This window comes from Lissotriton vulgaris, chromosome 3_1, assembly GCF_964263255.1.
Source record: "Lissotriton vulgaris chromosome 3_1, aLisVul1.2, whole genome shotgun sequence".
Taxonomy (NCBI): domain Eukaryota; kingdom Metazoa; phylum Chordata; class Amphibia; order Caudata; family Salamandridae; genus Lissotriton; species Lissotriton vulgaris.
Genome location: NC_141689.1, coordinates 517,028,441 through 517,045,490, shown reverse-complemented (window position 1 = coordinate 517,045,490; position 17,050 = coordinate 517,028,441). Strand labels below are relative to the sequence as shown.

General features: G+C 45.6%; 1 protein-coding gene across 3 annotated transcripts in view; it reads left to right on the top strand.

The window, feature by feature from the left end:
- POLK (DNA polymerase kappa) overlaps positions 1–17,050 on the top strand; it is an 869,741-nt gene that overhangs the window by 783,723 nt on the left and 68,968 nt on the right. For all 3 annotated transcript variants that reach the window (XM_086960765.1, XM_086960763.1, XM_086960764.1), the window contains one exon: positions 8,541–8,712. In XM_086960765.1, the coding sequence (XP_086816891.1) occupies positions 8,541–8,712 (172 nt within the window). The remainder of the gene's footprint in view (positions 1–8,540; positions 8,713–17,050) is intronic.

The window sequence follows — 17,050 nt, the reverse complement described above, 5'->3', positions numbered from 1 at the left end:
TCCCGAATGCCCGCCTTGCCAATCCGCCCCTGTGCATTGACATATGCGCAGAATTCACTGGCTAAAGGCACGGGTCTGTGACATCCTCTGCAAACATTCCCAAAGGCGCTGCAAGTTTTATGCTTCGCGGCAGTACCTTTCTCTGGGCTGATATCTGGGTAACTGCTCTGGGTTCAAGGGCTTCAAAGCGAAGAATAAACCTTTGTTTCTCTGCACCCCACTGTGCTGGGGCATATTTATTTATATACATTTTTTCTAGCGCACAGCCTCCTGCCGTCCAGGCTTCAGGGTGCTGTAGAAGGAATGAGGGGCGAGGCGAGGAGTAAAAGAAGTATGTTTAAGTCCCAGGGAGCAGTCACTGCTTGCATGGGGTGTACATGTACACATGCATGTACAGAGGGGCAGCGATTTAAAACAAGCATTGGCATAGCCAATAGGTCTTGTTGGTTTTACTCATGGTCCTATAATTATAATATGCTTTACAAGTTGGTCCGATTATCAGAAAATCTGAGCCATTCTCTAAGCTAACCTGTGCGGATGAGTAAGCTCCCCTTTTTAGGTCGAGCCTAGGGCAGCGCATGCGCTGCTTGCTCCACACCACACCCACAGCCACACACACACCCACAACCACACACACACCCACAACCACACACAAAACCACAACCACACATACAACCACACACAACCATACACACATACACACAACCACACACACACAACCACACACACAACCACACATACAACCACACACACAACCACACACACACGCAACCACACACACGCAACCACACACACAGCCACACACACACAACAACCACACACACAACCACACACACAACTACACACAACACCTCACACACAACCTCACACACAGCCCCACACACAACCACACACACACAACCCTACAAATACAACCACACACAACCACACACACATAACCACACACACACAGCCACACGCACACAACCACACGCACACAACCACACGCACACAACCACACCCATACACAACCACACACAACCACACACATGCAACGACACACACAACCACACACACCCATACACACAACCACACACACAACCACAACCACACACACACAACCACACCGTCAGTGCACACTTTCACCAGGCACAGGCACCATCAGTCGTCAGTGCACACTTTCACCAGCACACACCACCAGACGTCAGTGCATTCTTTCACCGGGCTCAAACACCACCATCCGTCAGTGTACGCTTCCACCAGGCACACACCACCAGACGTCAGTGCACGCTTTCACCAGGCACACACACACCACCAGCCGTCAGTGCACGCTTTCACCAGGCACACACTCACCACCAGCCATCAGTGCACGCTTTCATCAGGCACACACTCTCCACCAGCCGTCAGTGCATGCTTCCACCAGGCGCACACACCACCAACCGTCAGTGAACGCTTCCACCAGGCACATACACCACCAGCCGGCAGTGCACAATTTCTACTGGCACACACACCACCAGCTTTCATTGCACACATCAATTGTTAACGGATCCACACAGCAATCGCAGTATGGTGCACTTTACTTTTAAATATATTCATTTAAAGTGCAGAATGCCACCATTGCTACAAAAATAAAAACAATTTTTTTTGTCCTACAATTTATAGACTTTTGTTGCAATTGGTGTTGCAATATTTAGCAATGCCGATAGCTCAAACTTAATTAATGCGAGACCTATTGCATATGCTTGTTTTTGTTTTAGTGAGCAGAAATGCCTCCTAGGTGTAAATGTTATAAAAATGCATTCCTATTGTCATATTTAATCCCAATAATTATGGCAGTCAAGAAAGGCAGCCCTCAGCTGTAACACCTTTACGATTGAGAGAGAAGGGGTAGAAAAGCACAGATTGCAACTGTACTGGAAATGGAAAAGAAAATGTTACACACAGCCAGAGGAACTGCATTTCAAAAGCAACTAAAATGTCATCTGTGTTATGTTATGTTATTATAGGTCTTCTATAGCGCCCGGCTACTCCAGAGTGGTGTCCCAGCGCTTTGTGCTCCAGACCTAGGAGAAAGAAACAGACAAAACATAACAGTGAAAAGGTAAAAAAGACAGAAACCTAAGATGGGGCAGAAAATCTCTAACTTGTAAAAAGCCAGGTCTTTAAACTCTTCCTGAAGGCGAGTAAGTTGGACGTGGAAAGCAACGACAAAGGTAAAGAGTTCCACAGTTGAGGGGCCAACAGCCTAAATGACCGTCCTCCGATGCGGGCTTTCTTTATTCGGGGGACAACTGCCAGTGCGAGAGACTCCGATCTTAAAGATCATGCCGGAATGTAAAAAGCCAGCCTCTTTTGCAAGTATTGGGCTCCTGTAGCATGCAGAGCTTTGTGGGCCAGTGTCAAAGCCTTAAATATTATCCGCTTCCGGATGGGGAGCCAATGTAGAGTTTGCAGTAAACTCGAGGCGCTCGCTCGCCGATGCAGGCCGAAGATGGCTCGAGCGGCCGCATTCTGAGCCACCTGCAGGCGTTGTAAAAGGTATTCCGGAAGACCAAGATATAGGATGTTGGCGTAATCCAGTCTGGATCCAATGAGGGCCTGAACAATTGTTCTCCTATGTTCTTCAGAAAGCAGCGGAAAGAACTTCCGGAGCATCCTGAGGATGCCGAAACATGTTCCTGTGAGAGTCAGCACCTGGGATTTGAGCGTGAGCCCGTTGTCAATTTTAATTCCCAGGTTCTTGGCTGACTCGGATGAATGAGCTGGAGGGAACATGTCGGCAGGCCACCACCCTTGCCATTCCGGTTCCGATGGACATCCGAAAAAAAGTATCTCGGATTTGTCTGAGTTGCACTTGAGGCTGTTCAGTTGGAACCAGTTAAAAACAGCCCCAAGGCACTCACGGATACTTTCACCATCAAATTCTTCACCCTTCCGGCAGGTGTAGAGAAGCTGGGTGTCATCGGCATAGGAAACGATCTGGGCCCCGTAGGAAACCAATGTCGCCAGAGGGGTCATAAAGATGTTAAATAGAGTTGGGCTCAATACTGAGCCCTGAGGAACTCCGACTCCCAAAGGCGACATTTCGGCAGAACCAGGGGAGGCCCAGACCGTTTGTCGGAGGCTGGCTAGAAAGGAGCGAAACCAACTGAGCACCGTCCCCCTCAGACCGATGTCATGCAGTCTTACGAGGAGATCCTCGTGGGGGACGGTGTCAAAAGCCGCCGATAGGTCTAACATAACTAGCATCACCCTGCCTCCGACATCCAGCGTCTCCTTAACGACCTCTGAAACCTCCAAAAGCGCTGTTTCTGTGCTTAAATTGGGCCGGAAGCCAGATTGAGACGCGTGCAGTAGCTCATTGGACTCCAAAAAATTGGAGAGCACGCCATGAACATGCTTCTCCAGGATTTTAGTGAGTGCCGGAAGGAGCGAGATGGGCCTATTATTGGCAGGGACTTCTGGGGCAAGGCTTGGCTTTTTAAGAAGAGGGATGAGCATGGCCTGTTTCCATGAGTGTGGTAGGGCCCCCTGACTCAGAGAGAGATTCAGGATAGGATTGGCTAGGGGGTTTACAGTGGCTGCCATTCTAGCTAAAAATTTGGCAGGACAGGGGTAACGTGGCGATCCAGATTTGAGATTCATCATAAGTGATAATGATGAAGATATCGTAAGAGGCGGAAAGACCGCCAGTACAGGGCCAGAAGTGGAAGAATGGTCTAGCCCCTCCGGCAAGGTCGAGAGACTGACCGTTGGTCTAGAGGGGAAAGAATCCTGTATCTGCCTAATTTTAGTGGTAAAAAAGTTAGCTATGGTATCGGCCCAGGTCTCAGACGGAGCTTCCTGTGCTGAGTTAGATCGCAGGGTAGTGAATTCCCTAACGATCGAGAAAATCTCCTTACAAGAGTTTGCTGCTTCATCGATTCTTTTAGCGAAATAGCATTTTTTTCCTGAAGGACTAGTCTATGGTGGGATTTAATCATAGATCTATAGGTCAGCTTAGCCTCGACATCATACTGGGCCCTCCACGTCCGTTCGGCAACTTTACATTGTCTACGGGAGTGAGCCAACACCGCAGTGAACCAAGGCGCCGAAACCCGTTTCAAGGCGGTTCGAGGAGGCAGCACAGGGGCAAGCTCATTCAATCTTTCTAAGAGCCAGATCTGCAGGATTTCGATGTCATTGTCCAGGTCGCCGGTGTAGGACACGGGATGGTTCAGAAGGGCCTGGGCTAACAGGTCTGGAGTCACCCGGTGGTATGCCCTAAAAGCGCATCCCTGCTGTCTCATAGCGGTAGCTGCTGGTTTCTCAGTGCCTAGTATTCAGAAGTGAGCTAGTCGATGGTCAGACCATAATACCGGCAACAATGCAGTCACCTCAACCGGAAGGGTGGAAAAGACCTGGTCTAATGTATGGCCTTTGTCATGGGTAGGGCCAAAACGATAGGGACGCAAGCCCAACGAGAACGTAACATCAAGCATCTTGATAGTATCCGGATCATAACAATCTTCCATATGGAAGTTGAAATCTCCGGCCAATACACACTGCTCAGTTCTCGGGACTAGTGTGGAAATAACTTGCTGGAGTTTACTGACCTCCAGGACCCCGCGCACAATTTAGCGAGGACATCACGGACTTCATCACTCCACACGCGCTCCCCTCCAAAGATTACATCCTTCTGGGAGACCTCAACTTTCACCTTGAAAAGAACAACGACCGCAACTCCACCACCCTTTTGGACAACCTAGCCAACCTCGGACTTAAACAACTGGTCACTTCCCCCACCCACATCGCTGGTCACACACTCGACCCGATCTTCACCTCCAGCAAGCATGTCTCCTTCAGCCACACCACGGCTCTCCTTTGGACTGACCACAGCTGCGTTCACTTTACCTACAACAAGCCCAAACCCATCAACCACCCCCAACCAACTCTGCAAAGAAACTGGAACAAAATCACCTTCGACCAGATCTCCTCATCGCTTCTTCAAAACCCCCCAGCCCACTCCTCAAACCCCGACCAAGCCGCCACCAACCTCACGCTATGGTTATCCAACAGCCCCGACATCCTAGCACCACTGAAAAAACGACAAATCAAACTTGGCAGCAAGAAGGCCTCCTGGTTCAACGATGATCTTAAGAAATCCAAGAAACTCTGCCGCTCCCTTGAGAAGGCCTGGAAAAAAGACCCAACCACCAGCACCAAGGACGCCTTCAAAAACGCCACTCGCATACACCACCAACTGATCCGAAATGCCAAGAAAGCCGCTTTCAAGGACCGACTAGATAACAACGCCCACAACAGCAAGGAATTATTCAACATCGTCAAGGAATTTACCAATCCCTCGGCCAACTCCAACGACATCACCCCCTCTCAAGCCCTCTGCGACTCCCTAGCCTCATTCTTCCACAACAAAATTGTAGACATCCACAACAGCTTCGACAACCAACCCGAAGACCTACCCACCCATCCCCCTGCAGGACCCCCACCTCCCTTGAACACCCTCAATAACTGGAAGCCAATCTCCACTGAGGACACCATCCGTCTGATGAACTCTATCCACTCAGGATCCCCCACAGACCCATGCCCTCACCACATCTTTAACAAAGCGGACTCCATCATAGCACCGCACCTCCGAGACGTCATCAACTGCTCCCTCGACTCCGCAACCTTCCCGGAAAGCTGGAAACCTGCCGAACTCAGCGCCCTCCTGAAGAAACCCACAGCTGACCCCACCGAACTCAAAAACTACTGCCCCATCTCGCTCCTTCCATTCCCGGCTAAAGTCATTGAGAAAGCGGTCAACAACCAGCTCGCCGACTTCCTCGAAACTAACAAATCCCTCAACCCCTCACAATCCGGCTTCGAGCCAAGCACAGCACTGAAACTGCCCTCATCGCAGCAACAGACGACATTCGAACTCTCCTGGACAATGGAGACACAGTCGCCCTCATCCTCCTTGACCTCTCCGCAGCCTTCGACACAGTCTGCCATAGCACCCTTCTACAGCGCCTCAGAAACATCGGAATACAAGGAAAAGCACTGGAATGGATCACCTCGTTCCTCACCGGAAGAACCCAGAGAGTCCGCCTCCCACCATTCATCTCAGAGGCCACTGAAGTCATCTGCGGCGTACCCCAAGGGTCCTCACTCAGTCCCACCCTTTTCAACGTATACATGAGCCCCCTCGCGGCCATCGCACGCCAACACAACCTCAACATCATCTCCTACGCAGATGACACTCAACTGATCTTATCACTCACCAATGACCCTAGCACCGCCAAAACTAACCTACACGAAGGAATGAAAGAAGTAGCTGAATGGATGAAACACAGCCGTCTGAAACTGAACTCAGATAAAACAGAAGTCCTTATCTTAGGCACCTCCCCCTCTGCCTGGGACGACTCTTGGTGGCCAGAAGCCCTTGGAAAAGCACCCATCCCGACGGACCACGCACGGAACCTGGGCGTCATCCTGGATTCCTCACTTTCGATGTACAGACAAGTCAACGCCGTCTCTTCATCCTGCTTCAACATTCTGCGCATGCTCAAAAAAACATTTCGTTGGATCCCCACCGAAACCAGGAAAACGGTCACCCATGCTCTGGTCACGAGCCGTCTGGACTACGGAAACACCCTCTACGCCGGTACTACCGCTAAACTTCAGAAAAAACTCCAACAAATCCAGAACGCCTCAGCCAGGCTCATATTAGACATCCCGCGTAAAGAACATATCTCTGGTCACCTGAAAAACCTTCACTGGCTCCCCGTCAATAAGAGGATCACTTTCCGGCTCCTAACCCATGCACACAAATCACTCTACGAAATCGGACCCGAATGCCTCAACACACGACTGTCCTTCTACACCCCCTCCCGCCAGCTACGATCATCCAACCAAGCCCTTGCCACTGTACCTCGCATCAACAAAACCACCATGGGAGGTAGATCCTTCTCCTACCTGGCAGCTAAAACCTGGAACTCACTTCCCACTTACCTGCGCCTTACTCAGAACCACCTAGCATTCAGAAAGCAACTTAAAACGTGGATATTTGACAAGTAATTCCCCACCCCTCTTCAAGCGCCTTGAGACCCTCTGGGTATGTAGCGCGCTATATAAATTTTTTGACTTGACATGACTTGACTTGAGTTCCTCAAAGAAGGATCCCGCAGGACCCGGAGGTCTATACACTAGAAGCCCCTTGACAGATTGTTGGATGACAGCGATAAGGAAAAGGCAAGGGATTCGGCGCCCGTGATGATCTCCGTGTGGATGACAGAACACGTAAATGTTTTTTTCACCACGAGAGCCACACCTCCCCCTCTACCCTTACCTCTATCTTGCCTAAAGATGTTGTCTGTCCGAGTCATGTAAATTACATTTTGTGTTGTAATTTAATCTACTTGCTTTTGTGCCAATAGTCACTTGACGTTTCCCGTGGCTTCTATAGGAGGCACTCAAAGGCAGACTTTCATAGTCATGAATAAATTAGATCTGTGTCATCTCCAGCAGAGCGATGACGTTGATTCAGGTTATCCTTGGACACATTCATGTTGTTAATACCTTTAATACTAGGCCGTAGACATTCTAATAAGATGATTGGTTGTGCTTTGTGAATTCTTATAAGCTCAGTTCAACATCTTATTTCCCCAAAAGTGTGTGGTTGAAATTGACGCTTGTGTACTTAACAGCACAAGGCTCAACGCTGCTGACAGACTTTGCACAAAAAAATTCTTGTCATTCAGATTTATCTTTTTAGGATCATCGGTTTAATTTTGGTAGAATTGTTCATACTGACCGGTTTTATCGATTTACCAGTCTGTAAATTTATTTTTTTCTTCGCTAATACCTGTAGTGTATGTAGGTAAACTGACATTTAATACTCTGGAGTTATGTAGTGCCATGTGTGTTCTGCTGTTGTTGGAACACACAATTCCAGCACTGCCTTACCACCCATTTTTTATGCAAACTATTCAGATAAAGGTTTGTGAATGATTACACGCTTTCTACCTCGGCCTCTTCTGCCAGTTTTGCCACTTCTAAAAAAGCGTTTGCTTCAATCAATGAATGCATTTGTAGTGAGATCTTATACTAATGCTCGTTCAGATGCCTTTAAACATCAAGGTCAAATAATTAAATTGATAAAGGCGACTTTAAATGGCTCTCACTATGTATTCCCCTAAAACTCTGTTGCCGATAAAATTCAATAACTACAAACTATGGTCTTCAGATTCTTTTGAGTACTGGCACTTGTATTTTGTGACCTGGGATTCCCCAATCTCTGTTGAGGAAATGAGTTCTGGCTCTTTTTACAGCAAGATTTCGGTTTGAATATTACACTAGCGCCCTGACCCTTTCCATGCTAAACCTGTGGTGACATGGAGTCATATGGACTTTGAGTAACAAAGTCACTATTAAGATTACTTTACTCTTCTGTACCTGTACTAACCTATTTGGCATCTAGCCCTACATTGTTAGTTATTAAGATTTATTTAGGAACTAATGGATTCCCTTTCTTCATAACATATTGAAGGTGATGGTAAGTTAACTCTTTTGTCTTATAGGGTAAGACGGTCACGTTAAAGGTGAAGAATGTCAAATTTGAAGTGAGGACAAGAGCGTCCACAGTGTTGTCATCTGTCTCCACGCAAGAAGAAATATTTTCCGTAGCTAAAGAGTTGCTCAGGGCAGAGATTGAAAGCGCATCCCCGCAGCCGTTGCGTCTGAGGCTTATGGGTAAACTATTTTGATTCTCTGTTGAAAAATGAATGTTAATTACAATATGTCTATCTTCATTTTCTTGATCATGTTTGTGTTCGGTTTGTCGCCTTTTGGAACAAGCATTGTCAGGTACAATAGACTTGACTTTTGCATGATGGATGCACAGTGACACATTAGCCAGGAACACATTGACATGCATTAGTGCACATATGCGGTGCCAGGCAGTGCAAGCAGAACAGTGTGTGCCGAGCAGAGGAGCTGCATAGTGAAGTGCCACCCATAACTCCAGTTGCCTCTGATTACTCCATACCCACTACTTTTGACCTAAAACTACACAAGATTCCTGTGTGATCCATCATTGTGTACCATGCATATACCTAATCTGTTAACCGTAGTGTTGACGTTCCTTGAGGACTTGCATTTATCAAAATTAAGACTGTTTTGGTGCACAGGCTTCCCTACCCAAAGTCCAAATTAAAATCAGGCAGCGGCTGTTTGCTGAAGCATTTTCAAGCGAACCACAAAAAGCAAAAGTGGACCAAACAGACAGATCACCAGAAATTACACTGTAAACCATGAAGAAGAATCCTGCATTGATCAGGCTTTCCATTAAAGCAACAGAAGGGACCACTATAAAACCAGCATCTGAAACCCAGTTAAAGAGAACTGACCTTGCTTACCTTAGCATGTGGCTAAGCACTACGGAAGATAGACTAGTAATGGTCGAGTTGAAACTCTCAAACTATCGATTTGGAACAATTCAGTAGACAACAAACCTGGAAGACCGGCACCGGAGAGACAACATCCACTTTTATGGAGTGCATGAAAAAATTGAAGCAAATGGTAGGGTAGCATTCCTCACCACCTTCATTCCAGAAATCACCACACCTTTGTTTCACTGTACACAGGATAAGATCATGAGATAGCAACAGCCGACAGGATCAAATATAGATAATTACCTGATTCCTGAGGAGCCTTCAAGCACATCAGTTCATCATGACTGCCAAGAAACAAGGGCCTTCCCAGTCTGCTGAACACAAAATGTATGACTCACAAGAATTTCTCTATGAAACAAACTTAAATGTAAGGAAATTATAGCCATTTACACCTAGACCCCCTCCGAAGAAGTGAGACATTTATTATGGGCTACTTGATCCAACTGTCATGATAATTACAATTGATGGAACAACCTAGGAATAAACCTCGAGTACGGTGAATTCGCAGCTATGGTCACACAAAAAAGTCCAGGGCAGCTGTCACCGTCGCTGCTTAAGTTAGACAGACCTAGTTATGCCTCACAATGAGAGGAATTAGAGAAGCTGGAAGATGTCACACATTGCTGAACCTCAGGCTACAAGAAGAGACCAGATGCACATCAAAGACCAAGGGACAAATTGAGATCACCACTCCGAGGCTGAGACAGTTATACAAGTATCCATGATTGTTATAGATTGTATAGTTATGACAAAATTTAGGTAGTAGGGAAGTTGTTGTATTGCAGGGGATGGTGAACCATACTGATTTTTGAGTAATTGAGGCTACATCCTTACTGATGTGTATATACCAAGTCTGAATATACCTGTTGGTTACAGAGAACTAAAATGAATAATCATGATTATTTTTCAGGTGGTCTGCTATCAATGCACTTACTTGTCACCCACGTTTTTGGGTCAGATGTGGGTATCTAGTGACTTTCACTAGCTTTAGGATGATACATTACAAAGGAAAGACTGTCTGGATTGCTAGGGATACTGTACCATGCATGAGCCAGAGCTACCTTTCACCTCACTTATTAATATCGAACATCATGGTTAGACGCGTATTCCTTTTCCATGTAAACTATGGCATTTTTCTAGAATTGTGCAGATTATGGGCAGACGGACCATGGTTCAAAGGTTGTTCAAAGAGAAATACTTTACCTTTTTTTGTTTGTTTCTTTTTCTGTGTCTTATTTTTGGCCTGTTTTTCCCTTCCGCCCAGACGTTCAAACCAATTACTAGGCTCATGCTTTCTCGGCGTTCCTACAAACCCAGCACATTTTTTACACATTCTCCTCCATCCCAAGTAACTTGCTTTGTTGAGTGACACACAATTGCAGCCCTACCTCAGAGTTGATGTTCCAGCCACACAAAATGGTGCATGAAGAGATCTAATTACTAATAGTTTATCTGACAGACCCAGATTTACTACTTTGACGTGTTAAACATGCCAACTCTACATTACCTTACAAAGATCTGGGTTCTCTCATAGCACCCCTCAGGGACACTCTTGCAGATATACCATTCTTTTTTGATCATACAAACACCCTGTGCATTAACTATTCCAGCTCTGAATTTGAGTGGCCTTACTCACAGTATATTACCTCCGATCACACAATTACAGACCAATGGTGATTGGTCCATCCAGTAGAGCGAGATTATACATTCACCTTTGTTGCCCATAAAGCGGGTGATTGTGGTAAAAAAAGAGAACTCTGCTATATGTTGTTAACTTCATGGTGGTGTTAGCAGTTCTAGTATCCTCGATACCAGCCTTGATTTCCTTAATGTCAACCTTCTCTACATTTTTGGGGGTAAAGACTCAACTGGGAGTAACACAAGGCATTACAAATGAGAAGAACCACCACTTAGGCATCAATGAGTAGTGTCCCTCCTTCGAATTGAAAGAGTCGCACTTAAAATACCTGGCAGTATTGATCAATAGGAGTTTGAAGAATATGGTGAGGAGAAATCTGTTCTCTCTACTAGTTGCAATCTCTACATAATAATTTTTTCTAAATACAGTTCTCTTTGTGGGGAAGAGTACATATAGTTAGAATGAATGTAGCATCATAATTTACTCCGTTTTTTCACCATGATGCCTTTAGAAATATCAAAAGATCTACTCCGGCTGTTGACACAGAACATACAGGCATTCGTATGGGGTGAATCTTTACCGAGACTGAAAGCAGCTCAACTGCTACAACTTCACCGAATGAGGCGTTCTCTGCTTATCTCACCTGGAGTCTTATAGGATTGCTCATCAGTAATGCCACCTAAAATATATGAATCCATTGTGCGGTGATGTCCCAGACTGGCTACTCATAGAGAGGACTGCTCTATGTTTAAAGCGCTGTTGAACCAGATGTACAAGAAAGGACCTAAAACTGGGGAACTAAGTAACCCTATAATATGCTTGGCACAGGGCTCACACTGTGTTAGGAGTTCACATCAGACTCCATGTAAGTCATGGGGACAGAACATTGAATGACTTGCTATCTGAGGGCCACAGTAAGCATTTTTTAGAATTACATCGTGAATTCACACTCCCACTACCTGATATACTAACAAATTACCTATTTCTTGCAAAGTTATCTTGGTCAATTGCCATGGTACCTAAATTATTCTGCTATTTATAGTTACACACTGGGGGGGGGGGGGGGGGGGGGGGGGGTCTACAAGGCTATTGTATTGAGTCTTTACAAGATACTTACCAAGCATACATTTTGACATCACACAGCAAGTGAGCTTAAGAATTGTGGGAATGCATAGTGTCCATCAAATATTCTGAAGAGAATTGGGAGCAATTTCTTCAACAACATGGCAGTGGGGCGAGGCAGGCTAGACGAAAGCTAAACTACTTCAAAGTATTGAACCCACTTAAATTAGAAACAGTGAGACTGAGCCTCACATCTACATTTTGGACGTGTTAACAACCAGACTGACATATGACGGGTATTATGCTAGTAAAAGTGTTAACCAATAAAAATCTTAGGTACATTTACAAAAAAATTGAAAACACACAATAGGGCAGAATTACAATAATGGCTCAAGAAATGTAATAGTATACATATGCAATATGGCCAGTAGTGGAGTGAACACAATACATCATAAATGGAGCCTAATATCTTTTAAAGGGGTGCTTGTTGTGATTGGTCTGTCATTTGTAGGTAGTGATTTAGTCTGTTTTCTAAAGGCACAGGGTGTGGAGTTTTGTCCCAGTGGCAGAGTAGGTAGTTTTCAGCTTCACAAATGTATGTTCAGCAGGAGTAGATTGAGAATAACTTCAAGGATTTCCATTCATAGAACACTATTTTTATATCCGTAGGGAGCATGGGATCCAAAAGTAGTAAATCGGATGAGAATTGCATCTTGTGTATAGTTAGAAATGTGGTCCTGGTTGGCCGTTTGCACCAGTCTAAAACGAATTGTCAATAATTATCTGAATAAAGCAAGACTAAAATGACAAAAATCCAACATACACAAGTAAAGATATCACTCTTCAAAGGTTAAATAAGTTCAGTCCATAGAAATCTATGGATGTGTTTTTTTTAGCACAAAATACTTTTGATGTGTCAAAATTCAGAGACGAAAAAGGCCCAGGAAAGGTCAGGCGCTGAAAAAGCAAAGGGATGCGTCAGTTCCTTACTACCTGGGGAGGTGAAGCGTTGGATCCTTATGGCCACGGGAGGTGATGTGTCGGATCCTTACTGCTGCACAGGGAAGGTGATGTCGGTTCCTTACTGTCAGGAGAGGTGATGTGTCAGTTTCTTACTGGAAGGGGAGGTGATGCGTTGTTCTCCGGACAAGCAGCCTTGGTTCCTTACAGTTGGGCAACATCTTTGAAGAAATCAGCCCCCAGGGACAATGCTTCGAAAATCCAGATGCGCTGCGTCGATTCCACAACGATGAAGCAGGTGCTGCGTCAAAGTTTGAGCGGTACATCACAGGCTTTGGTGATGCTGTGCTCGAAACTCACGTTGCAGCGGTTCGTCTGATACGCTGCAATGGAAAGATGGGCCTGTGGTGAAAGCAGTGGGCAGTGTGCCAATGGAGAACCATGCTACGGTGCTGGCTGCGGCGATATTTTGAAGTTTGTCGCAATGCGTTGATAAAAACAGGCGCTGGGAGTCGAGACAAGGGTTTTTTCCTTCATTTCACCAGATTCTACTTCCTGGATTTGGCACCACTTGGCAAGTCAGGGCTCTCAGCAGAAGAGCCCAGGTACTGGCAGGTGAAGTCTTTAAGAACCTTGGAAGCAGGATGCAGAAAGCAGAGTCTTGTCCTTTCACTCCCAAGACAGAAGCAGCTAGCAGCAGGCCAGCACAACAAAGCAACATGCAAAGTGGCAGTCCTTTCTTCAGCATCCAGCTCTTCTTCCGGGCAGAATGTCTTCAGTCCAGAAGTGTTCTGATTTGAGAGTGAGTGAGATGCAGTACTTATAACCCTTTCTGCCTTTGAAGTAGACAAGCTTGAGAGGAAAGTCTTTGTAGTGCAGAAGCCCCTGACCTGGCTTCACACACACTACAGGAGGGTGGAGACAGTTTTTTGTAATAACAGGCACAGCCCTATTCAGGTTGTCAGTGACCACTCCTCCCACCACTCCAGCTCAGGAAGGCACATCAGCCTGGTGATGGCCCAGCAGGATATGCAAGGCACACCTCAGCTCCTTTTGTGTGACTGTCTAGAGTTAATGCACAAGAGTCCAACTATCATCCTAATCCTGACGTGGATTGTATAGACTGGCAGAACAGAATGGTAATGCAAGAAAATGCCCAGTTTCTAAAAGTGGCATTTTGAAACACGCATTTTAAAAACCAATGTCACCAAAAGTTGTACTTTTAAATTGTGAGTCCAGAAACCACAGACTCCAAATCTCTATTAGATCTCAATAGGAAATTACATCTAAAAGATATTTCAAGGCAATCCCTATGTTACCCTGTGGGAGAGATAGTCCTTGCAATGGTGAACAACTAAATTAGTATTATTTCACTATAAGGACATGTAAAACACAACAGCACATGTCCTACATTTTAAATACACTGCACCTTGACCATGGGAATACCTAGGGCTACCTTAGGGGTGACTTGTGTGTAGTAAAAGGGAAGGGTTGGGCCTCGCAAAGGGGTGCACTTGCCAGGTCGAAATGGCAGTTCAAAACTGCACACACAAACACTGCAGTGGCAGGTCTGAGACATGTTTGCAGGGCTACTCATGTGGTGGCACAATCAGCTGCAGGTCCACTAGTAGCATTTGATTTACAGGCCGTCTCCGCACCTGGTGCACTCTAGAGAAGTGTGGCTCAATGGTTAGAGCGGCAGACCGTGATGCAGTAGTCTGGCCGGGACCAGGGTTCAATTCCCACCTCGGCGGGTCTCAGGCTCAATTTCCTCAGACCTGATCATTCTTGCTTCTGTGCCTATTCTAATCATGAGTCCCACTCTGCACCTCTGGGCAATAGCTTGCTTAATCTCCACAACGGCCCCAACAACGCTGAGGATGCCTGACTTCACCTTGGTCGTGCCCAGGAGTGGGCTCCTCACAGGGAAAGACCAGGAAGGGTTCCTCAGTGGTATTCGTACAAGCGCCAATATGCCTACGGGTAGTCATGCGCTATACAAGTGCGTAATCATTTCATTTCATTTCATCATTTCATTTAATTTCATTTCATTTCATCTATAGACTTACCTAAGACCTTATGGCCAGTAGTGTAACGCAAAATGAGGGGCCCCTGAGTCTCCTTTATCTCAAAGTTATTCATTGGTCTTGGGCTGAATGCCCCCCTCCCCCAAACTAAAATAAAATTGGAACTTCCTGAAGGGCTGAATCCCCTTATTCCCTCCACCACAGTGGCTGCTGCATGTGTTAGGGATTCTCAACTAGGAGTAATACAGTGTTCTAAGTTATAAAATGTATTTTTCCAAGTGATCCATTTAAACAGCCCCCTGACTGCTTAGACTCTATTATTAGATCCAAGATTGCTTTGTCCCATTGCCTTGATAGACTTTCACCTTGTACTGTGGTATACCTAGTCTTCAGTTTAACCACTGCTTTCTATTTTTCCAGTTGATTTATTTTCTGGTGATAGTTTGATAGGTAGAATAAAGGTGACCAGATGGGGAACGTTAACGCTTTCTGTTCTTGTACCAACGCCCTCTGTTGTGTGAAATAAATCTAAGATAGAAAGGATTTATCATCTAAAGGCCCACGTGCATACAAGCAGTGCGTAAATTGGCACAGGATGTCAAATGAAAAAAAGCTCCCATCAAATGTTCTAGATTTAAATTAAGAAATGTTGTCAAAATTATCTCAAAAATAAGTCTCTGTGGCTGCACACTACTAATTGGAATGTGCTAAAGGTCATCTGTATATTGTAGACAGAAGAATGTAAAATTCCTAGCTGTCGTGAAGGAAAGTTTCAATTCTATTCAGGATGCGGAGGCGAGGATTATGCTTAACTCTTTATTTTCCGCAGAGCAGCCTTATCAACATCACATATACAGAAGACTACAAATCCCATGAGTCTTTGTAGCAGAAGAACAGTAACAACCATAGAGGCAGTCTTATATAAACAATTGCAAGGAACAGCACTTCCTCTTTCTGATGGCAAGAGATTTTATCCCGCTTTCCATTTAATTGTCTTGTATCTGATCCGACCCTGCAAAGAACAAAGTGAACCATATCAGATAGAATGGAACATCTACCAGCACGTCAAACCACAGTTTATATAAGAAAAGAATATACATTCATAAAAAAAGAGTCAAAGAAAAACATGTCATAACTCACTGAAAAATCCAAGTACCCTGGTAAATGACAGACATCAACAACATTAGCTTTCATAAGGCAGTTATACTTATCCAACGGCCAATGGTGCAGATTTTCAGGGAGGGTACAAAGATTTTTTATTTTATTTATTTATTTTATGTAGTTTATAAAGCGCACAGCTACCCCCGAAGGGGTGTCCCGGCGCTAGAACCTAAGTCTCAGAGGGGAGAGAAGGAACAGAGAGGGGGAGTAGCGTAATAAATCAGATTCTAGAGAAGAGCCAAGTTTTGAGTCTGGCCCGGAAGATAGATTCGGAGGGGCAGAATCTGAGATCGACTGGCAGCGCGTTCCATAACTTTGCAGCAATGACACTGAATCCTCTGCCACCCATTCTAGATAGTCTGAATCGGGGAGAGATCAGAAGGCATAGGTCATTGGATCTCAGAGATCTGATGGAGCGGGATATAGACACACGTTTTTTTAGGTAGTTTGGTCCGCGATCATTAATGGCTCGATGAGTCAGAGTAAGGATCTTAAACTGGATACGGCTGGCCACAGGTAGCCAGTGCAGTTCCCTACGATATGCGGCAACTGACTGACGATAGGAGATATTACCGATCAGCCTCGCCGCCGCATTCTGGACAATCTGCAGCCGGTCAATCAAGTATTGGGGAGCTCCGGCATAGAGGCTATTAGCATAGTCCAGGTGGGACGTGATGAGAGCGTGGGTAACGGTACGGCGGGAATCCAGAGGGAGATAGGGGAGGATTTTCCTGATCATGCGCAGCTTCAGGAAGCAGGCAGAGGTCACTTTTTGAATCTGAGTCTTG